Here is a 23795-nt window from a genome sequence, read left to right as displayed (position 1 = left end):
TCTCACTCTGTAGTTCAAGGCTGGCTTTAAACTCAGAGTGATCCTCTTTCCTCTGCCTTCCAAGTGCTGGGATTAAAGGCATGTGCCACCATGTCCAGATCCCTCCCTTCCTCCCTCCTTCTCTTTCTCTTTTTTTCCTTTTTTAAAAACTTTATTTTTATTTATTTATTTGAGAGAGAGAGAGAGAGAAATAAGCAGAGAGAGAGGGAGAGAGAGAATGGGTGCATCAGGGCCTCCAGCCACTACAAACGAACTCCAGACGCATGCGCCCCTTTGTGCATCTGGCTTTTGTGGGTCCTGGGGAATTGAACTGAGGTCCTTTGGTTTTGCAGGCAAACACCTTGACCATTAAGCCATCTCTCCAGCCCTTCTATCTTGTCTTTAAAATTTCTATTTATTTATTATTATTATTTTTTTTTTGAGAGAGAGAGAATTGGTGCACCAGGGCCTCAGCCATTACAATCAAACTCCAGATGCTTGTGCCACCTAGTGGGCATGTGTGAACTTGTGCCTGCCTCACCTTTGTGTCTGGCCTAGGTTGGATTTGGAGAGTCAAACATGGGTCCTTAGGGTTCGCAGGCAAACACCTTAACCACTAGGCCATCTTCCCAGCCCTCTTTCTTTCTCTTTTAAGACTGGTCTCATGTAACTGTGGCTGGCCTCACACTTGCTATGTAGCTGAGGATGACTTTGAACTCCTAATCTTCCTGCCTCTGCCTCCTGAATGCTGAGACCATAGACATGCATCACTATACCTGGTTTTATAGTTTCTTTTATAAACATTTGGGAATAAATTACAAACACATTTTATTTCTTCATTCTTTAATACATGTCTGTAAAATAAGGATGTATATGTATATATCTTATTTTCTGGTAGTCCATAAAAGTTCCACTCCTTCTCTGCCTCTCTCTGTTCTCCTTTTTTTTCATTTTATTTTCCTTTTTCTTTTGGTCCTTTTCTGACAATTTCTCATGTATACAATTCATTTTGATCCCCTTGCTACTTTCTATCTTCCCTTTTCCCCTCCCACTATTTCTATTCCTTGTTGATTTTATTAATTTATATTGGACCCACTGACTTCAGTTAGGATCATTTGGTAATCATGGATGGGAGATTATTTACTGGAGACTCAGGCAGTCCTCTAGTGGCTACACCATTGAAGGACATGAGTTCCCTTCTCTCAGCAATCATCAGTTTCCACTGTTTACTCTGGATGGTGAGGGGCTCATGAGCCACTCCTTCATCTGTGATGAGATATTTGTAGGTCCAATCATGTGCAGAAAATGCTATCTGCCATGAATTCTTTATTTTTATTTTTATTTTTATTTTTATTTTATTTATTTATTTTTGTACAGCTTTTTAAAAAAAATTTAAATTTTTATTAACATTTTCCATGATTATAAAAACATTCCAGTTGCACAACCATGTTTGTGGGTGTTCTATTCAGAATAACTAGGAAAAGGAACCAGCATAGATGTCCCTCTACTGATGACTAGGTAATGAAGATGTGGCACATGGAGTTCTACTCAGTGGTAAAGAAAAATTAAATTATGAAATTTGTAGGGAAATCCCCCTCTTCTGTATACAAGGACCAGGATAGGGAGGTTACCGCGACCCCTTAATCCATGGTTGCCTTGTTAGTCAGTTGTATAGTGCCCAGGGTCCACTGATAGTTAAGACTTGGTGATTTTTCTCTCAAGCAGGGCGCATAGCCTTTTCAGCATTATGACTGTTAGCATGCAGGAGGCTTCTGGCTTACTTCCAGCCTGATTTTTCAGTGTCCTATCACTGAAGCCTATGGTGTTCTCAGCTGTAGGGTCATGTTATCTAGTTTGGGTGGGCAACCAAGAGCCTTGGCACTGTTTTGGGGGCCTGAGGAGCCATGCTGACCAACCTACTAACACACTCCTGGCACTGAGATTTCCCTGTAACAACCTATGGCTACTGGGCATAGCATTTACCACCCCTACGAGGTACTTTTGTTCAAACTCTCTCTTTCTTCATAATTATATAATTTTAAATTAGTTAACAAAAAAATAGGCTTTCATCATTCAGAACATCTTTAGTTTTGATTAATCCTCCTCCAACCCCTTCTGTTCCTCTGTTCTACAACTCTCCATTATATTTTTTTACTGAAGAGACTAGATTAATTTTTGCCATAATCCCACTTCAGGATTTGTGTGATTGTCTCTCTGCCTATTAAATTTTAATCAACTTTGGACTTAGCAGTTAAGGCACTTTCATGCAAAATCTAAGGTCCCAGGTTCGAGTCCCCAGTACCCACCTAAAGCCAGATGCACAAGGTGGCACATGCATCTGGAGTTCATTTGCAGCACCTGGAGGCCCTGGGGCACCCATTCTCTCTCTGTCTCTCTTCTATCTCTTTTTGCTTGTAAATAAATAAAAACTTAAAAAGTGCTGGCTTAAAGATTTTTTAAATTAACTTTACATTGTATTTTCTGTCAGATGGAAATTTTGATCTAAAGTTGTAAACAAATCAGGTAAAAATTCTCCTTAAGAATGTCATCAGCTGGGTGTGGTGGCAGACGTCTTTAATCCCTGCACTTGGGAGGCAGAGATAGGAGGATTGCTGTGAGTTCAAAGTCATCCTGAGACTACATAGTGAATTCCAGGTCAGCCTGGGCTAGTGAGAGACCCTACCTCAAAAAATAAAAAATATTAAAAAAAAAAGAATGCCATCATCATGGATGAAGCTTATTGTGGCAATAAAGACCTGTAATCCCAGCAATGGGGAGGTAGAGGCAAGAGGAGCAGGATTTCAAGGTCATCCTTGATTATATAGTATGTTCAAGGCCAATCTGGGTTATGTAGTCACAGGGTGGCCTTGAACTCACAGTGATCCTACCTTTGCCTCATTAGTACTGAGATTAAAGGCATGAGCCACCACACCCAGCATGAGACCTTTCTTCTTATTCAGGCTAGTATTTGTGTTAATAATAAATATTCTGGACTGGAGAGATGGCTTACTGGTTAAGGTGCTTACCAGCAAAGACAAAGGACACAGGTTTGATTCTCCAGTACCCATGTAAAAAAACAGATGCAGGGTTGGAGAGATGGCTTAGCGGTTAAACGCTTGCCTGTGAAGCCTAAGGACCCCGGTTCGAGGCTCAGTTCCCCAGGTCCCACGTTAGCCAGATGCACAAGGGGGCGCACGCGTCTGGAGTTCATTTGCAGAGGCTGGAAGCCCTGGCGCGCCCATTCTCTCTCTCTCCCTCTATCTGTCCTTCTCTCTGTGTCTGTCACTCTCAACTAAATAAATAAATAAAAATTAAAAAAAAAAGCAGATGCACAAGGTGGCACATGTGTTTTGAATTCATTTCCAGTGGCTAGAGGTCCTGGCGTACCCATTTTTTTTCTCTCTCTCTGTCTATCTGTATTGCCCTTTCTCTCTCTCTTAAATACATTTAAAAAATTCTGTGCCTTTTTAACCTGGTAAACTAGTCTTTTATTACTACTGATGGCTCATATCTCTACTATCTATTCTATTACAATGTGCTAAATGGTGATTTTGATTTTCCAATTTTGTCAAATCTTTTGCTTTCATTGACTGAGATTCTCTAGTGGTGTTTCTGTCATTAACTGGAACTGTTAGTTACTGTGAAGTGGAGCTCTATGGGGAAAAGAAAGATTAATAAATAGGGGCTGGAGAAATAGCTTAGTGTTTAAGGTGCTTGCCTGCAAAGTCAAAGGACCCAGGTTTGATTCCCTAGGACCCACATAAGCCAGATGCACAAGGGGGTGCAACATGCATCTGGAGTTTGCAGCAGCTGGAGGCTGTGACATGCCCATTCATTTTCTCTCTCTCTCTCTCTCTCTCTCTCTCTCTCTCTCTCTCTCTCTCTCTCTGTGTGTCTGTCTCCCTGCCTATTTCTCTCTCTAAAATAAAGAAAAATAAAATATTTAAAAAAGAATAATAACTCATTCTCTCTTTTGCTCAGCTTTTGAGTAAGGGATTGGTGTAATAGTCACCTCAGTTAGTGGACAGGGTGACTTCTTTTCTTTCTATATTGCTATTAAAATTTTTGTGTATTCCAGCAAATCAATCAATGATTCTGTTCTTTGGCTGCTATGACAGCTTGTGTTTAGCAAAACAGACCCCATCAATATATATGATCCTATATGCTCTTAAATGTAGTGTTGACACTTTTCCATTACTTCTTCCTTGCACCCTCTCAGATCACACACTTACAGTGAAATCTAACCACTTTGAAGCCATCGTGCTGGAGAGAGCATGTGGAATTCCAGCAAAGAGATGGAGTGAGGTGACCATGGGATCATCCTCAGATGTTCGGGTCCTGGCCCAAGAAGTGTGAGGAAACAAGCCCTCAGCAGATCTCAGTTTTGCTTTTGCAGTGGCTGATTGGTGCTGAGTGGCCTTAAGACCAGCTTATCTACTAAGCCATGTCCTGAGAGAAAAATCAATGTTTCTTTAAGCTTAGTTTGGTGTGGCTTTCCTACAAGAGGTGCTTTGATAAAGTTAGCCATTGGGAGCCCAAGTGGATGCTTCTGTGTTGTGACATAATCCCAGCACTTCTGGGCAATTTCCTTGCTGTTTGGTGTAAGACAACATCTTAAGTATACTTTATGCATTCTCTGCCTTATATCTGAAACCAGTCTTTCCCAAAGAGCCCTGGTGCTTTTTAATGGAGGGTGTTATTTTGGGTTTAAATCTGGGCATTATGAGAGTTTTCCATGGAAGAATTTACAATGGAAGGATTATAATTAATGACAATTAAACATTTCAAAATGTTTCTCAAAAGAAAAAAATTGAAAGGCTAGCAATGAGGCTCAATAGAATGGACAAGAAATGCACCAATGATCCAATAAAAATAAGAATATAGGCCATTGTCCAAAGATGGCACACAGTAAACAGTCATTATTGAATCATATTCAACTTCATAATAATGAAAAGAGAGTATAACTATTTTCTTTGACTAGATTTTTTGAAAAAAAATAAAAAAATAAGACTAGATCTTGAAAATCATTCATGAGAATAAACTCATGGGCACTGGTGGAAATGTCCCTGATCATTAGCTCTCTTCCTAGGAATTCAGCACTGTGAGTTAGGAGTCAAAAAGTTAAAGGCATTTCTTCTAGTGGGAATAGAGTCTAAGATACAAAACTAACAAAGGAGTACCATAATAAAGTGTCTTTCACCCAACAATTATATTTTTTCTAGTGCAACAGTCCAGAGACAGGGTCCAGACTGGAAAGGCAACTCTGATTTCTGTTGTCATTTAGCTGGTTTTCCCCTGCCCCCCCTTGTCCATGTGCGCAATGCTAAACATCTGTGGTTATCAACTTTGGTCTCAGTAGTCAAGTCTGTGTCTCAGCTTGTATGATGCACAACTTTGAGAGGCAGAGGTAGGAGGAGCACTGTGATTTTGAGGCCACCCTGAGACTACATAGTGAATTTCAGGTCAACCTGGGTTAGAGCAAGACCTTACCTTGAAAAATGAAACAACAACAAAAAAGGAAGAAATAGAAACAAAAGGCTAAAATTATTTTCTTTTAGGTGAAAGGGTAGAATTCTGTTCCCGAGGTCATACCTACTTTCAAGGGAGGATGGGAGCTTCAGACTTCGTGCAGTCAGTCATTCCTAAGCCGTCACTGTTTGAAACAAGAGCACACCCGCTGGTTCCAAGGTTCACTTTCTGATCACCTATCCCATGAAATAAATGAACATGAAGATAGTGTCAATTATTTAACGAAGAGTAACTCAGCCAGGGAGTGTGATGGTTAGCGCATTGCTTGCCAGTGAGAAAGCTACCTGAGAAACATCTCTGCAGTATTATTGAAAGGTTTAAGAACCACGGTCAGGATGTAAAGGAGCTGGGATTGTTGGAACACTTTGCTTGCAGAATGGAGGACCAATGGGAGCAGTGACCATATTTCCCGAGACAAATGATGGTGGCAGCTGGAGCCAAAGCTTCCTGGCAGCACCTATTCAATATTAAACTTTGATATCTTCATGCATTTTGGGGAAGCATTTTGTCGGTGAGACCAGATTTCCCCTTTATCTCATAAAATCAGGAATGCTGTCAGAAGGTTACAATATGGGGTAATACTTTTCAGGATCAGGCTGATACCTGAGAAGTATCTCCCCCCCCCCACCTTTTTTTATTGAAATAGGGTCTCACTCTAGCCCAGGCTGATCTGGCACTCACTGATTAACCCCAGGCTGGCCTTGAACTCATGGCCATCCTCTTACCTCTACCTCCCCAGTGCTGGGATGCTGTGATTAAAGGTATGTACCACCACGCCCAGCTGAAAAGCATCATTTTGTTGTTGTTTTTGTCTTTGTTTTTGGAGGTAGGGTCTCACTCTAGCCCAGGCTGACCTGAAATTCACTATGTAGTCTCAGCTGTCCTTGAACTCACAGCAATCCTACTACCTCTGCCTTCTGAGTGCTGGGATTAAAGGCGTGCACCACCACACCTGGCTAGTATGCTTTTATTAATTTTGTTCAGTATGATATTTTTTATACACTTATTAAAACTATGATATCAATAATGAAATAACATTTATATAAACTCTACATGGGAGGAAGTTAACTATTTGTATAATTATCAATCTAATACTTAGTCTCTTATTTTATATGTAATGTTTAGGCCTATTTGTACCAAGCAGACAGGATTTTCCCCTAAGAAAATGATAGAATGCTTGTGACTGTGAGATTCAGTATGAGGTTCCATTGGGTACTTAACTTCCAGATGATCTCTAATTAAAAGAAATGACATAAAGTTTGGGCTACTTGCCAGGTGTGGTGGCACACGCCTTTAATGCCAGAACTTGAGAGGCAGAGGTAGGAGGAGTACTGTGAGTTCAAGGCCACCCTGAGACTACATGGTGAATTCCAGGTCAGCCTGGACTAGAATGAGACCCTACCCTAAAAGACCAAAATATGTGTGTGTGTGTGTGTGTGTGTGTGTGTATGTATGTATATATATAAAGTTTGAGCTTCCTAATGCTATGATCTATGTACTCACAGGGAACATCTGGGTTTTTCCATATCAGGAAGTTGTCCAATTCACTAGAGGTGCCAACTAAGTGACTAATTAAGAATTTAATTCGGTCCAGACACTGGTTAATGCAGGACCCAAAGATAAAGATAAAGGTTGTCCCCAATTTTGCATTCCACTTAAAGTTATCCACCTTTCTGTTCAATTTTCCTGAAAAGTGGAGTACCCCTCCCATTTGATAACTTGCTGGAGCAGCTCTGAGAACTCCAAAAACCACTTTACTTACAATTACTGGCTTATTACAAAGAATCTTAGGAAGGTCACATTTGAACAGCCAGATAAAGAGTGTAATTTGAGGTTAAGGAGGGTCTTAAGTGCAAGGCTTGTATTTAGCAACCCAGAAGCTCTCAGAAACCAGTTGTTCAAGGTTATTCATTTTTCCTTTGAGAAAGTCTCACTTCATAGCTCAGGCTGGCCTGGGACTCACTAAGTATTCCAGGTTAACCTTGAACTGGCAGGGATCTTCCTTCAGCATGAGATTATTGGCTTGAGTCACAATATTCAACTATTTAGGGCTTTAAGAATGATCTGTTATGCAGCACAACTAATCAAATCACTGGTCACTGATAAGTGACCCAATCTGCAACCCCTTTCTGGAGATAGAGAAGTTCCCCATCTCAGTCATGGTGGTGACTCCTTGGGCTCCTCTCCTTCCAGTCAAGAGTCACCTCATTAGCATAAGTCAAGGATGGATGAAAGGAGTTTACTATGAACAGCAAAATATGCTTATCTCCCCTCATCGCTTAGTTAACCGCAAGGGCTTGAGAAGGGAGCTCTGGGCCAGCAGCCAGGCGTGGAGAGCGAGCACCTGTATCGTTCACTGTACCTCAGTAGCGCTCACACCACTCTTACCCTCCGTTGACCGTGTGTTATGTTGAAATCATGAGAAATGCCACACAAATGCCTGAAGTACACAGTAAGCCAAATACATAAGAAATTAGACAAAGAAGATACATTTTCTCTGCTAGGGGAGAATTGTAACTGAAGTTTTTAGGGCAAAGCCTTGGCCAGCAGCCCCAGCAGGCTATTCTTGGCCACCTATTCCCCTACGCCAATTCGAGAGAGGAGTAATAGGGGCTGAGGATTTGTGGTTCGGTTGCTTAGCATGCAAGAAGCCTTGGGTTTCATCTCCAGGATTGCATAAAGAGGGTGTGGTGGGACAGATTGTAATCCTGGCTCTCAGGAGGTGGAAGCTTAAGTTAAAAGTTATATAAGAGGCTGGAAAGATGGCTTAGCAGTTAAGGTGTTTTCCTGCCAAAGCCAAAGGATCCCGGTTTGATGCTCCAGGACCCACGTGAGCCAGATGCACAAGAGGGCACATGCACCTGAGTTCATTTGTAGTGAGTGGAGACCCTGGCGTGCCCCTTATTTCTCTCTCTCTCAAATAAATAAATAAATGAAATATATTTTTAAAAAGTTATACAAGGTATGTATAACTAAGAAGTCCTGGTCAAGGTGTGGCCTGTCCATCTTTGTCTCAGTTGTGATTGTATAAGTCTGAAGTAGTTCTTGCTGGAAAGGATGAGAAGGTTCTGGGGAGATGCTCACTTCTGCTCCAGGTAGGAGTATCCTTGCCATCATGGATAATTGTCTCTCTGGGGAGAGCTGTTTGTCCTGGGAGGTTTTGCTCTTCCTGGAATCCAAGGCCATGACAGGTTTAGTACACTGTGTTATCCATAGTGAAGGGGACAGACACAGCATGAAGGCAGAGGTGTCAGGCTTTAGTGACCTTGTGGGCCAAGTGAGGAGACATGTAACAAAAGCAGCTTCTATGTGCCAGGTTCAGAACTACATTGTTTGTTCCTTTGCGCACGCGCGCGCATGTGTGTGTGTGTTATGCATGTGTATATGCTCCGTGTGCAGGGTGTGCTCTCCCATGATGGCCAGAGTGAAACATCAGTCTTGCATATGTGCCTTTTTTTTCTTTTTCTTGATCCAGAGACCCCTGAGCTTGGCTCTTTGCTTCCTAGGACACTGGGGTTATAGAGGTGTGTGGCCACATCCAGTTGTTTAGTGTGGGTCCTGAGGTCTAACTTGAGGGGTGTCTCACACCCCTCAGGCCCTCACGCTTGCACAGGAAGTGCTGTTAAGCACTGAGCTTTCTCTCCATCCTTCAGAATTACTCCCCACCCCTTTTCTGTTTTGATTTTTGGGGGTAAGGTTTCACTCTAGCCCAGGTTGACCTGGAATTCACTATGTAGTCTCAGGCTGGTCTTGAACCCAAGGCAATCCTTCTTACTCCCAAGTGCTGGGATTAAAGCCGTATGCCACCACACCTTGCTAGAATTATTATTATTTTTAGAGGTAGGGTTTCTTCCTAGCCTAGGCTAACCTGGAATTCATTATATAGTCTCAGGGTGGCCTTGAACTCAAGGCAATCCCCTTACCTCCGCCTCACTGGTACTGGGATTAACGACATGTGCCACCATGCCCAGTTTAGAATTACATATTTTGATCATTCACTGCTCTGTTACTTGGCTATGTTTTTGCTTCTTAACGGCTTAATGTTTGGTTATTCTAACCATAAAGTTTATGTTTATCATTGTTAATCATAATGGAATTAAGATAAAACATGGTTTTGTGAATAGCATTCATATTCAAAGCTATTTGTAGTGGCTCACACCTAAAATCCCAGGACTCAGGAGGCTGAAGCAGGATATGAGTTTGTGGCTAGCTTGGGCTACATGGTAGATCCTGCCTCAAACACTCACATGCATATGTGCACGCACACACACACACACACACACACACACACACACACACACGCACACCTCTGCAGTTTATGACTTATAAACATATAAAAGGTGATCTGTTGCCAGGTTGGAGTAGGGGAAGTGGTGGTGGTGGGGAAAGTGATGGTGGTAGGGTAGTGGTGGTGGTGGTGGAGGGGAGTGGAGGTGGTAATTCGCAGCTGAAGTCCCTCCCACAGCATTGGTCTGACAGTCAGTAGCTTATACTCAGCTTTCCTGAATCATGGGTGGAAACTCCAGTTACTTCCCATAAATCTGATAAACACAGGCTGCAAACAAATCCAAGTGTCTCTCATGCTTATTTTTTCCTTCTGCCAGAAACATGAGGAATCAGACCGAAAAAATATTTGGTGAGAAAACAACAGTTCTTTACTCTGTACCACCTGCTTAAACGCCAGCCAGGGCCCTGGTGATGCAGCCCCGGGAGCGTGGAAGAGGCTGGCGGATGGGCTGTCACGTCTGGCTGGTCTGATGTCAGAGCAGATCATGTGGTGCTCTGTGGGCAGCTGGGACTGGCCCGCGGGAAGCACATGGATTACAGTCTGAGGCTGTAATGGGAAAGTCGGTTCCTGGGCTGCTGTCTCATACACATCAGCCTGCGGGGACGCTGGGGGCTCTCCCGGCTGGGGCCCCTCCTGCTGTGTGACTTGCAGGCAGTTGGTGAGAGAAGCTGCTGCTCCCAGTAAGTGCTTCAAGAAGGTCTTTGTTCAGAGCGTTTGGGAAACAGGGAGGACGTGTTGGTGCTGGTGAGGGATGTTGGAAGCCCTTTGTAAGTCACCCTTAGCGATCTGGGCTGGGCAGCATTGCTTTACATGCCATCGTGGAGTTAGTTCAAAGGCAGCGCTGGTGGGCAGATACTCCCCAACCCTGATTTCGGTTTGTTCTCCATGAGATGTGTTTGTCAGATGTGCAGTTTCTATTTTTGCAATTGTGGGGCAGATTTTTTAGACCTGGTTTAAGTGACTTGATCTCGGATTCCCTCATCCAGGGTGGACCTCTCGTTTTTCGTGTGGCAGTAAGGAGAGGAGAGAGGGAGGGTGGAGGCTCCCTTGGTTAGTTAGCATCACAGCTTGAATTAAGATTCTGGCTGTGTTTGTGCCAGAGAAATGGGTAGTGGTTGCCACCCTTGTCTGCTTTGGGTGAGTAGGTGAGTGGGAGAAAGCAGTATTGACCAGCAGTAAGAAGGATTAGCTTGTGGTAAACAGCAGGCTGCTAGTTTTTCTCTCTCTCTTTTTTTTAATGGTTAAATTTTACATTAGGTAGTGTCAACTTGGCGGAACAGGTGCCGGCAGGGGAAGAATGGTGGAGTTCTCACTCCCTTTCCCATCAAGCAAATTATCTTTCTTGCTTCTTAAACCAGATTAAGGAGTGGCAGACGTGTGAGAAGTGCAGATTTCTAAGCACGGTTCTTCTTGCCAATAACAGGTACATTGCTGTGCTCTAGCATCACCAGTAATCCTCAGCTCTACAGTGTCTTAGGTGTGGCCTATTTGGAGAGTAAGAGCATAAATCTAATAACATATTACTGCTGTGTCTAGGTATATACCACCACATCTCTTTCAGAGACTGAAAATAAACACACATGCTTAGAAGGCAATATGTGAGGGAATTTAGGAGAACAGATTGTTTATTTGCTCTGCGACTTTCCTGGGGAGCTCTTAATAGAGTTTTAGGTCAAGGTGTGTCTGGTCTCCTTGAAAGACAATAGACAAGTAATTATGCTTTTCTTCAACTATTGGATATCTATATCTATCTATATATATCTATATACATATGTGTATATGTATGTGTGTATGTGTGTGTATGTAGTTTGGTTTTTCAAGGTAGGATCTCACTTTATCCAGGCTGACCTGTAATTCACTATGTAGTCTCTCAGTGTAGGCTTGAGCTCACAGAGATCCTCCTATCTCTGTCTCTCAAGTGCTGGGATTAAAGGCATGCACCACCACGCCTGGCTTCTCCTATATTTTTTTAATAAACAGATAATTCCTTTTCCTTGAGTTACTGCATAACTGATAGGCTTTAGGGTCAAAGATTGATATCAGAAACATGTCAGCATTGAAGAAAGTTTTGGGTGAGAAAGGTAGTAATGGAAGCAAAGAAGGTCTCTTACTTGAGGTTTTGTCTTTTTTTTTTTTTGTATCCTTTTTCAGTAGATGGTTTCAGAACACCAGATATCAGACAAGAGCTTGCCCCACCCATAGTGTTATGAACATGGAGTATTCACTTACCATTTCATTCCACTGACTTGCATAAGCGCTAATGCAGAGACAGGGCTGCAATTCATTCTCTGAGCCCTCTATGCCACAGGTCTGAGCTGAGGAAAATGAAGCTATAGGAAAACAACCTTCCACATTAGCAAGTGAAGCCAGGTTTATTGTGGAAAGGGTCTCTATCACTACTTGTCACTGGTAGCTATTTCATTAGGCAAGCACAGCATGAGGCATGCATTCAGAGGTGCTCTCACTAGCTCTCTCTGCTGTTTTTGACCAGACCAAGGCCACACCCCCTTTTTTGGCCACATGCCAAAGACAGTCTCCAAAGACAGAGGGGGCTGATAAAATGATGCTCATACTTGGCACACTAATTGTCTGTTCATAAAATCGAGGTGTCATCATTTGACTGCTTCTCAGGGGATGATGTTCATTTATGGGAGTTTTAGAATTTCTTTTTATCAAAAACTAATACATTAATAAGAAACATGGAAGGCAGTTATCTCTCTTTTTCTGTCTTACTCACTGGACACCTGTGCTTCACATCTCTGTCTTACTTGTTAAGTTAATCAGATGATATTTACTGCCAAGGCTCTGTGCAGGATAGATGTTAGGAATGATATGTCATTGCTGTAGTTTTTGAGGTGGAAAACTGGCCAGAGGGATCCATCTAGTGACAGATCATGACTGGCGCCCATGTCACATGACTCCCTAGCCAGTACAGCTTCTGAGCTACCATAGCCTGAGGGGAGAGCATTTTCCTACAAAATTAGGCAGCGTTTCCATTTTATATGTTTTACATTATGAAAAATGCTGCAGTATTGGTAGGATAGTAAAATAAAAATCACTATAATTTCACATTCCTTTCTGAAGATTGTCTTGGAAAAGGTTTAAAAGCTTAAAAAAAAAAAAAGAAAATGGGGTTCTGTCTTTTTAAAGTACCATGAATGTGTTCTTTGTGGGTCATGTGATAAGATTGCAAATACCTGATCCACAAGTTTTCCAATCATGGCCTTGTGGGAATGTAGACCACCCTAATTAATAAAGGGGGTCATTGTTCAGTTATGGCAAATTACACACCACAGGGGCATTTAGAACATTCCATTTGGATGGATTTTGAGTCATATAATGTTCTTTCTTTATATAGTTCTATTCACTGGGACATATTTAAGACCATTTCAAAGATGTTTAGTTTATGATAAAGATTCAAACTAATTTTGCTCTCTTTAGACCTACATGAGATTTTGTTTTGTTTTGTTTTGTTTTTAAGTTACTTGTTGGTTGAGTGGTAACACAAAAATACATGACTTGTAATACCTGCTGCTAAGCATGAGCTTGATTTGGTTTTGGCACTGGGGATCAAACCCAGGGCCTTGTGCATGCTAAGATGGTGCTTTGCCACTGAGCTACACGCTCATGTCTAATGATATTTAAAAGGTAATTTAGTTTAATGATTCTCCATAATGTTCTCAGAATGCTCATCTGTTCATTATCCAACCTAATGTTGATCAAGGGGAAAACATATATTTATTTGAAATCAGTATAAATATAAATAAATGCCCCTTGAATTTATCTATTTTGATGTAAAAGCAATAAACAAAAAAATTAAATTGGGTGTTGTTTGATTAGATTTTTTTCTTGAAACCTTCAGTACAATACTGAGGCCTTCTGATAATATCAGCTTTTACTTGTTCATTGTGGACATCTTTTTATTCTCGCCATTAAATGATAGTGATATGTTGGAACAAATTCACTGTAGTAGCTTTGAGTGGTCATAGCAAGAATAACTGTACCACTGTTGTAAACACCCTGCACTCTCTAGCTGCTTGTGTGACATTTCTAAATGGTGACATCTTTAAAGAACTTGAAAACAATAAATTCAATTATTTTTCAGATTATGAAGTAAGAAAATAATGTGTTAATATTCCAAATGTGGACAGAAACTTCTAATTAAGATACCAGTTATAGTCACAAGCAGAACGGTAGAAAAAATTCCCCCTTTCCTTAAAAAAAAAAAAAGTTGTTTTCAGTGGCTAGAGGCCCTGGTGCACCCATTCTCTCTCTTTCTCCACACACACACACACACATCTGCCTTTTTCTCTTTGTCCCACAAATAAATAGATAATAAAATTTTTAAAGTTTAGTTGGGCTTTGATATTGCCAATAGCTCCTGTATCAGTTATACTTTCACTCCACTCTTTAAAATCTGTGGTGCTTTGCCCAGTTCTATTAGGCAGGAAGCACAAGCAAATAACTCTTGCTGTAAACAAAGAAATAGATTTAAATTAATGCTGATGTGTTTGCAGCTAGAACCAACAGCTTTTCAGGGTTATTATAACACTCTGGGCTCTTAGTCTGTCCATCTAAAATATACTGAAGTTATGAACCAGACGGTCCTGAGCACACCCAACATGAGGGCCAGATGCTACTGTTTACTGTGCTGGTGACTTGGCCAGACTGCATGTGAAATATGATATTTGTATTTGGGATCAATGGAAGTAATAGATTTTTTGTGGGGGAGGGGTGGAGATTATGGATTTAGGTTTCTATAGCCCAGTCTGTTTTCATTGGTGCTGACTTTTTTTTTTTTTTTTTTGCAACAGTTTCTTCAGCCTTATATATCTCCAACTGTCGAGACTGTTTAGATTAAGGACTTCCTTATGAAAAACTGTCTTTTGGACCTTGAGTGTGATGTAAGTCTTCAGCATATTTTTGGCCTCTGACTTTGAGCATGGAGGAAAACAACCACTAAAACCTATCACACAACAAATACCCATGAAAATGAAGCTATAGCACAGCCTTTCAGATATTTGGTAGAAAATCAGTTCTGTATATATTGATTCAGAGACAACTGGACAGCCAGGCGTGGTGGAACACACCTTTAATCCCAGCACTTGGGCGGGCAGAGGTTGGAGGAGCACTGTGAGTTTGAGGACAGCTCGGACTACAAAGTGAGTTCCAGACCAGCATGGGCTCGAGTGAGAGCCTACCTTGGATAAAACCAAAGAAACAAAAATGGATGTCTCAATCCTTTACCCTGTCCACTTGGCTTATGCTCTTTGCTTCAGCCTATGTGGTTATTTGAAGAAGTAGTATAAGTGGCAAAACAACTGCTATAGAAAAGATTTCTTTAGCTGGTAGTGTATACCTTTCATCACTGCACTCGGGAGGCAGAGGCAGGAAAAGGACTGTCCTGAGTTCGAGGCCAGCCTGAGACTACATAGTGAATTTCAGGTCAGCCTGGGCTAGAGTGAGATACTACCTTGAAAAAAAATCTTCCTTCCACCACCCATTACTAGGTTGATGGCTGACACACTTACAACACAAAGCAGTTCAAATAGGGGAACTGTGCAAACCCAATTTATGAATGTAAGTTTTTTGCCATTTTTGTTTTTGAGGCAGTGTCTCCTTCTAGCCTAGGCTGCTGTTGCTCCAAAGTGTTTAGATTAAAGGCATGAACCACCATGCCTGGCTTAAACATAAGTCTTCTATGACTTAGGAGTCTTTAGGAATAAAGAGCGGATGAAGCAGTGGATGAGTGTCTGTGTGCTCGGCTTTGATAAGAGTGCTCAAGCACTGAGAAGATGACGCTGCTGGCAATGCCAGAGAGGGACTTGTGGGGCCTGTGCACTCAGATTCTTCTACTGGCCCCATGTCTTCAAAGGTAAGGGCATTCCTTCCCTCTTCATATAGGGGTCACCTCTTGGGAGTTCTCGTTTGTGTGTGTGGAATGCGTATGTATAGGGCCTACAGATGTATGGTGCACATATGGAAGTCCAAGGACAACCTCAGAATATCAGGTCCTCACCTTCTATCCTGTTTGAGACAGGGTTTCTCTTGATATTTGCCATTGAGATGCCAGACTAGCTATTCTATAAGCTTCAGGATTGTCCTGACTCCTCCTCTCATTGCCATAGGTATGTTAAGATTTCAGGCCCATGCACTACTTGTGTCCAGCTTTACTTGGGTTCTGGTGATCCAAAATCTAGTCAACAGCCTTGTGCTGTAAGTGCATTTAACCACTGAGCTGTCCTATCCATCCCAGATGAGATTATGGGCAGGACAAGGCCAGAGAGTGCCTTTGCTGCTTTGGTTTCCTCAAATGCCAGCATGGCATATTTTGGGGTAGCATGTTCTGTGTCCTATCACTGTCATATGCTGAGAGCACCTTCCAGCTGCAAGGCTCTGTAACAACACTTCACTTATGGACACCCCATAGACATTAGAGTGAACTTGCTCTGGCTACATGAAGAGATTCCAGGCAGCTCTTTCTAACTCAAAGGCTCTATCTCTTATAGTTTACTCCTGTTGCTTTGAGGTGCAATTGCATTAGAATTGTGGACACAAGTATGAAGGTTGCCACAGAGACTTCTCTATGTACAGTACACAAATGTGATGGAGGGGGATGTGTACTTGTAGAAAAAATACTTTTATTTTGGATTAGGTTTAATTTTTAATAAGTTAGGGTATAATATGGTTAAAAGATGTGGGAGATTATTAAAATCAATATGTGCTTGCTACTTCTACTCTAGGTATCCAGAGGATAATCGCCACAGAATGTTCTTAATGAAAACATAAGATTTCAAAAACTTTAGTATTATGGGGCCTTATTCTTTTGGGCCCCTGGGGCCACTGCAAACAAACTCCAGATGCATGGGCCACTTTATGCATCTGGCCTTGTCTGGTTACTGGGGAATTGAACCTGGGCTGAAAGGTTCTGCAAGCAAACACCTTTAACTACTGAGCCATCTCTTCAGCCAGGGCCTTCTTCTTTCAATTTTTTTTTTAAGTTATTTGAGGTAGGGTATCACTCTAGCCCAGGCTGAACTGGAATTCACTATGTAGTCTCAGGGTAGCCTTGAACTCATGGCAATCCTCCCACTTCTGCTGGAATTTAAGGCATGCCACCACGCCTGGCCCTCTTTTTATTTATTTACTTGCAAGCAGAGAGATAAAGAGGAGAGAGAGAGAGAGAGAGAGAGAGAGAGAGAGAGAGAGAGAGAGAGAGAGAGAGAGAGAATGAGAATGAATGAGAATGAGAGAGAATTGGCATGCCAGGGCCTCTAGCCACTGCAAACAAACTCCAGATGCATGTGTCTCTGTGTATCTGGCTTTCTGTGAGTACTAGGGAGTCAAACCTGGGTCATTAGGCTTTACAGGTAAGCCATCTTTCCAGCTTCCAGTGCCTTATTCTTGATAGAATAGTCCTTTGAAATTTATCCAAAATATGGTGGCTTTGTAGTCAGTTTGACTTACAGTGAAATGATCAAGGACTTCCTAAAGGCAATCAAAGTAATATAAGATACTCATAAAACATTTATTACTGAAGGTCTGACAGGCATAATATCATCTTTGTCCCTTTTGCAGCATCACTTGAGTGGTCCAACACTCTGGTTTGTTACCATGCCCAGAGTATTTATTTATTTATTTATTTAAGAACATCTGAAGCACCCCACTAGAAGCTAGAAAGAATAGTCTGATAGTCCACCCACTTCCACATAGGTGCATTCAGATCTGTTTCAAGCGTGGTGTATACCATCTGGGACAATATGGAAAGACACTGCTTAATTGGTGAAAGAGAAGGCAAGACAAATTATATCATGTCAATAGCTTATATTCACCTTGAATGTATATTTCCTTGCCAACCCTTCTTACATTTGCAGTTAGTTGCCCACAGTTACTTAATACACAACAGCAACACCTTTACAGTGCTGGGAATTGAACCCAAGGCCTCACATATGCTTGGTAACTGCTTTACCACTGAGCTAGGCCCAAACTTTTTTTTTTCCCATTGATACCTTTAGATAATCTGAACATTTTTTTTGAGGTAGGGTCTCACTTTAGCTCAGAATTCACTCTGTAGTCTCAAGGTGGCCTTGAACTCGCAGCAATCCTCCTATCTCTGCCTCCCAAGTGCTGGAATTAAAGGCATGCACCACCACACCTAGCTTGAACATAAATTTTTTTTTTTACATAGCTGAAAGGTTGTTTAGCCTTCTAAAAATGCACTGTGAATATTTCTTTGTATCGTACACTTGCTTAAAGAATAAAATGTGGTAACTTTGTCTGTAAAAATAGTATATCTTGCCTTCACTTCAGGCAGTGAAGGACAAAATCTGCTATGAAGAGGGTTGCATGTGCATCTAGATTATAAGGTAAGAGCAAAGAGAAGTATGTAATTTCTTCTCTAAAGGAATTTACAAGGGCAGTTGGTCAGAGCTTCCAGAAGTGTTCTTACAAAGTCCACAGGGAGGAAGGACATTATTTTGGCAAAAAGGAAAAGATATCAATGCTCAAATGGACCATTATGAAAAATGTGAGCAGTGCAGGTGGCCCCGGGGAGGCTCTGCAACTGCTCTGCAAACCACTCTCTGGGAACCTGCCCTTCCAGGCACAACCTGGAGTCAGCTAAAAGCAGGACAGAGGGCAGACTGTGTATCTCTAGCTCAAGGCATCAGCGGTATCAATAGTGATTGCTCAATAAAGTACAGGAGAATGAATGACAGCAGGAGGAAAGACACACTTGTCCTTCAGAGTTGGGAACAACAGTGCATTGCATAATATACAAAGAGGCAGAATGCTGGCAGGAGAAAGCAGTAAGTGGCTTTATGTTGTTATTCCTTGGTTTGGGTTTTGTTTGCTTGTTTTGTGCCATGTAGCCCAGGTGACATTTAGCTCATTTTTCTCCTGCCTCAGCCACTGTGATTACCATACCTAGGCAGTGATTAAATTTTAATCTTGTACATTCTCTGTGCTTGAGAATCCTTTCTTTGGAAAAGTTCTTTTAAAACTATTTCAGGCTGCAGAGATGGCTAAGTAGTCAAAGGTACTTGGGTGCAAAGCCTGATGGTCTGGGTTCAGTTCCCCAGTGCCCACATACAGTCAGAGGCATGAAGTAGCACATGCAGAAGTGGTACACTTGCAGCAGCAAAATAGCTTGGCGTGCCCATTCCCTCTCTCGTTTTCTCAAATAAGTAAGTAAGTAAATAAATAAGCCTATTGTAGAAGAAGCTGGACATGCTGTCACATCCCTGTAATTCCAGCATTTGAAAGGTGGACACAAGATCAGGAAGTCAAGGACAGCCTTGGCTACAATGGCAAGCTTGAAGAGCACCAGACTACATTAGATACTGCTTCACAAAAACAACCAAAAAGTATATAAATGAATAAGACATTTATTTTATCTAGTTGTGGTGGCAGGCAACAATAATCCCAGCATTTAAAAGGCTAAGACAGCGGGGAGCATGAGTAATGAGGCTAGTCTGGGCCACATTGCAAATCCCTGCCATGAAAGGATGAAAGAAAGGAAGGGAGGGTGGAAGGGAAGGAAAAAAAGAAGGAGGGAGGGAAAGAAGGGGAAAAAATTCAATGGCTGAACTGAAGACAGTTATCTTAAAAGTCTTCCTTCAATCCAAAACATAAATAAATAGGGGCTGGGAGATGGCTCAATATTGAAAGGCACTTTCGTGCAAAGCATAATGGCCAGGTTTCCATTCCCTACCCCACATGTAAAGCCAGATGCACAAAGTAGTGCATGTGCCCGGAGTTTGTTTATAGCATCAAGAGACCCTGACATGCCCATACCTCCTCTCTCCCTTCCCCCTCCCACTCATAAATATATATATATATATATATATATATATATATATATATATATATATATATATTAAATGCCTACCCATGGGTCATTGTTTAATTTTTATTTATTTATTGTTTTTTGAGGTAGGCTCTCACTCTGGCCCAGACTGACCTGAAATTCACTATGTAATCTCAGATTAGCCTTAAACTCACAGTGAGCCTCCTATTTCTGCCTCCCAAATGCTGGGATTAAAAGCATGTACCACCATGCCAGGCATCCTTATTATTTTAAAGTTTGTCTCTAATTTAGGATTTGTTGGTTGTAGATTAATTATTTACAAAAATTATAGAAAAACAAAATAAGCTGTTCCCATTCTCAGGTCTTCTCTCATTACTTTATTTATTTTCATCTATAGTACTGGGATTGGACTCAGGGTCTTCTATGTGCTAAGCAAATGCTATACCACTGAGCCACATCCACAGCCCTCCCTTCCATTTATACTTGACTTTCTATTAAGAAGCAATATCATTCTGTGGGAGTTGGTAATGCTCCAGGTCTCAATCAGTACACCGGATGGCATGTATCTTCACCAAACCACACTTCCATGCTAGAGGACAGCCATTCAAAATTTGTCAAAATATTTAGCATCAACCACTCTTTAAAGTGGTTTAAAGTGTCAACAGACATTCAAGATAGCCTTAGATCAAAACAGACAGAAGGCACATACTAGAATGACCAAAAGTAGCTCTTGTCATCCAGGCTGTTCCTGAAATATGTGAGTGCTCCTGCACAGCAGATTTCACACAAAGGCAGCTTGATCCTGAACAGCGGAAGCCAATTGTTCTTTCCCAGTCTGCAAAGCTGACTCTAGCTTATCTTCAACACACCCTTTCTGAATCTGATACATCTAAAAACTTGGGCTCTGGAGATGGAAAGTATGGAACCAGTCAGCTTTACTTAGGCACACAGGAAAGAGAAAGGAGTTAATGCTAAGAAAGTCTGGCATCATCCATCAAATGGCCAGTGTTATTCTTGAAGTGGGGCAAAACTTCTCACATCATGGATACATGGCATGTCTGAGAATTGAAAGGTGAAAGCAAGGAGAAGAGCCAGAAGCCTAAAGTCTAAAGGGAAAGGAGAGAAAACCAGCCTTTGTTGATGGAGAAAGAGGATGAAGAGAGTGAAGGCCTAGGATGTTAAAAAGATAAACAGCATAGGCTGGCGATGTAGCTCAGTTGGTGGAATGCCTGCCTAGCATACACAGGGTTCTAGGTGAGATTCCTAAGCATACATACGCCAAGCAGAGTAGCACACACCTGTAATCCCAGCTCTCAGGACATGGAGGCAGAAGAATCATTAGTAGCCAATGTCATCTTGGCTACATAGCAAGTTCAAAGTCAGCCAAGACTACATGAAACTGGCCCCATACCCCCCACAAAAGAACAGAAAATGTAAAGGTAAAAATGAATATATAGGAACAAACAATATCAAGAGGACATGAGAACACTAGCTTCCATTAATCAGTTAAAAGAAAATATATTCTCCAGTGATGAGACATTCATCATGATTGCATTGTGTCTTAGTTCCTACATTGAGTTTAGACGGAACACTGGATGTAATACAGATTTCAGATTCCCATCAGGATAACTTTCAAATAAGAAAATATGAACTGGGAGTCATGTTGAGGCAGGGAGGGCAAGTCAGAGGAGGAGAGGAATGTACCCCAGTGTTGAAACTCAAGCTTTCAATGCAATATTGTTTGCTTCCTGCCTGGTCCTTTCTGCACCAGGGCACCCTTAGAAGTAGCTGTACCAGCCTGGGCCAGAGTGAGAGCTTGCCTTGAAAAAGACAAAACAGCCAGGTGTGGTGGTGCGTGCCTTTAATCCCCGCACTCAGGAGGTAGAGGTAGGAGGATCTCTGTGACTTAGAAGCCATCCTGAGATTATATAGTGAATTCAAGGTCATCCTGGGCTTTAGCGAGACTCTACCTCAATAAATAAATAAATAGACAAATGACATCAACAAAAAGTAGGTTGTCCCAGTGTGCACGAATATCCTGGGTAAGGAGCTATGATTAGATGGACTTCCATAAAGACTAATCATATTAAAATAGTATGAATGGAGTAAAAACATTCCAATAATCCTTTTTTTAAATTAAAGTTCCTTAATTTGTTATTCATTATAAATGTTAAGTCAAACACGATGACATACATTTGTCATCCCAGCACTTTATAAGGCTGAAGCAAGAGAAGCCTTATGAGTTCAAGGCCATTTTGGGCTCCATAGTGAGTTCCCGGCTAGCCTAGACTACAGAGTGAGACCCTGTCTCAAAAATAAACAGGTCTGGGGCTGGAGAAATGGCTTAGTTGTTAAGTACTTGCCTGTGAAGCCTAAGAACCCTTATTCCAGGCTAGATTTCCCAGGACCCACGTTAGCCAGATGCACAAGGGGGCGCAAGCATCTGGAGTTTGTTTGCAGTGGCTGGAGGCCCTGGCTCACCCATTCTCTCACTTTCTCTCTCTCTCTCTCTGCCTTTCTCTCTCTGTCTGTCACTCTCAAATAAATAAAAAAAATTAGCAAGTCTGGAGAGATGGCTTAGCAGTTAAGGTGCATGCCTGCAAAGCCTAAAGATCCATGTTCAACTCCCCAGAACCCACATAAGCCAGTTGCAAAAGGTGGCGTGTGCACAAGGTGGAACATGTGCAGAAGGTGGCACATGCGCCTGGAGTTCAATTGTAGCGGCTGGATGACCTGGCACAGCAGTTCTCTTTCTTTCTCATAAAAAAAAAATCCTCTCTCTCATAAAAATAAAGAAATAAACAACAAAAAAACCTTAAGCATAAGAGAAAATACAGTATGGAAAAATATTCAGGAAATAGCAAAAAGAACCATTCTAAATATCCATGAAGAGAGGGAGGATTTGTTTGATGAAGGTACAGTAAAATGCTATGTAGTATTTAAAAAGGTCAAGTATTCAGGGTAATCAGATAATGAGGGGATCTTCTCATGGAACAATTTTAGGTAATTAAAGCAAAGATAATGAAAATTAGAAAATAACTTTGCAACTCTTACAGGACCCTTTAGAGGCTTAAGCAATTAATAATCACTGGGTTACAAAAACATTAGGTGAAATATTGATGAGGAACTCTATGATGGTTGACCTAGGCTAACAGGACCCAAATCCTCCCCTAAGCCATGGGGTCTCTGAAGGTCCTCCAAGAACCAATCGAGTACCACCCCTAGAGGGTCCTATCCAAAAATATTGAACCTGAGTCTAGTCTCACCTCAAAAGCAAGAGATAGAGGAATAAGTCAAACAGTAGCTGCAACAAACAACCACCAAATCCAGATGATGAAGATTTGGCAAGTCAAATAGCCTCATTTCTCAAATAAATGACTCTTTTCTAAAGGGAGAGAACTAGAGATTGAAAGAGACTGAATAGATTCCCTGGGTAGCTTTAATTCAACTCCCAAGTCAGGAAAATTGAAAAATAGACTATGTATTGGACTGTGTTAAGAATGAGTCCTGTTGGCTGGAGAGATGGCTTAGTGGTTAAGCGCTTGCCTGTGAAGCCTAAGGACCCCGGTTCGAGGCTCGGTTCCCCAGGTCCCACGTTAGCCAGATGCACAAGGGGGCACGCGCGTCTGGAGCTCGTTTGCAGAGGCTGGAAGCCCTGGCACGCCCATTCTCTCTCTCTCCCTCTATCTGTCTTTCTCTTTGTGTCTGTCACTCTCAAATAAATAAATAAATAATTTAAAAAAATTAAAAAAAAATGAATGAGTCCTGTGGCTGGAGAAATGACTCAAAGGTTAAAGATGCTTACAGAGCCTGATAGTCCAGGTTTGATTCCCCAGTGCCCATGTAAAGCCAGATGCATAAAGTGGAGTTTATGTGCAGGGTCAGGAAGCACTCATTCTCTCATTTTCTCTCTCTGTCCTCTGCACTTCCTCTAATAAATAAATAAGTAATATATATATATATATATTTAAGTTGCAGGTCAGCCTGGATTAAAGTGAAACTCTACCTTGGAAAAAACTTATGGGGCTGGAGGGATGGCTTAGCAGTTAAGGCATTTGCCTGCAAAGCCAAAGGACCTGAGTTTGGTTCGATTCCCCAGGACCCACATTAGCCACATGCACAAGGGGCACATGCATCTGGAGTTCGTTTGCAGTGGCTGGAGGCCCTGGCATGCCCATTATCTCTCTCTCT

The 23795-nt window shown here is 41.7% G+C and overlaps 1 protein-coding gene across 4 annotated transcripts in view; it reads left to right on the top strand.

Annotated features, from left to right (window-relative positions):
- Ank2 (ankyrin 2) overlaps window positions 1-23795 on the top strand; it is a 710882-nt gene that overhangs the window by 102957 nt on the left and 584130 nt on the right. The window contains exons 1-2 of one of the 4 annotated variants that reach the window (XM_045144489.1): window positions 10305-10476; window positions 14611-14700. The exons of 1 other annotated variant lie outside the window; for it this stretch is intronic. Coding sequence is in view for 1 of the 3 variants with exons in the window: in XM_045144491.1 (XP_045000426.1) it covers window positions 15660-15671 (12 nt within the window). In the remaining 2 variants the exon portion in view is untranslated. Of the gene's footprint in view, window positions 1-10304; window positions 10477-14610; window positions 14701-15644; window positions 15672-23795 lie in introns of those variants that run through there. 2 more of the 4 variants (XM_045144488.1, XM_045144491.1) reach the window with 2 other exon arrangements.

Source organism: Jaculus jaculus, chromosome 2 (assembly GCF_020740685.1).
Source record: "Jaculus jaculus isolate mJacJac1 chromosome 2, mJacJac1.mat.Y.cur, whole genome shotgun sequence".
NCBI lineage: Eukaryota > Metazoa > Chordata > Mammalia > Rodentia > Dipodidae > Jaculus > Jaculus jaculus.
The sequence above is the reverse complement of the archived record's forward strand: the minus strand, read 5'-3'. Positions and strand labels throughout refer to the sequence as shown.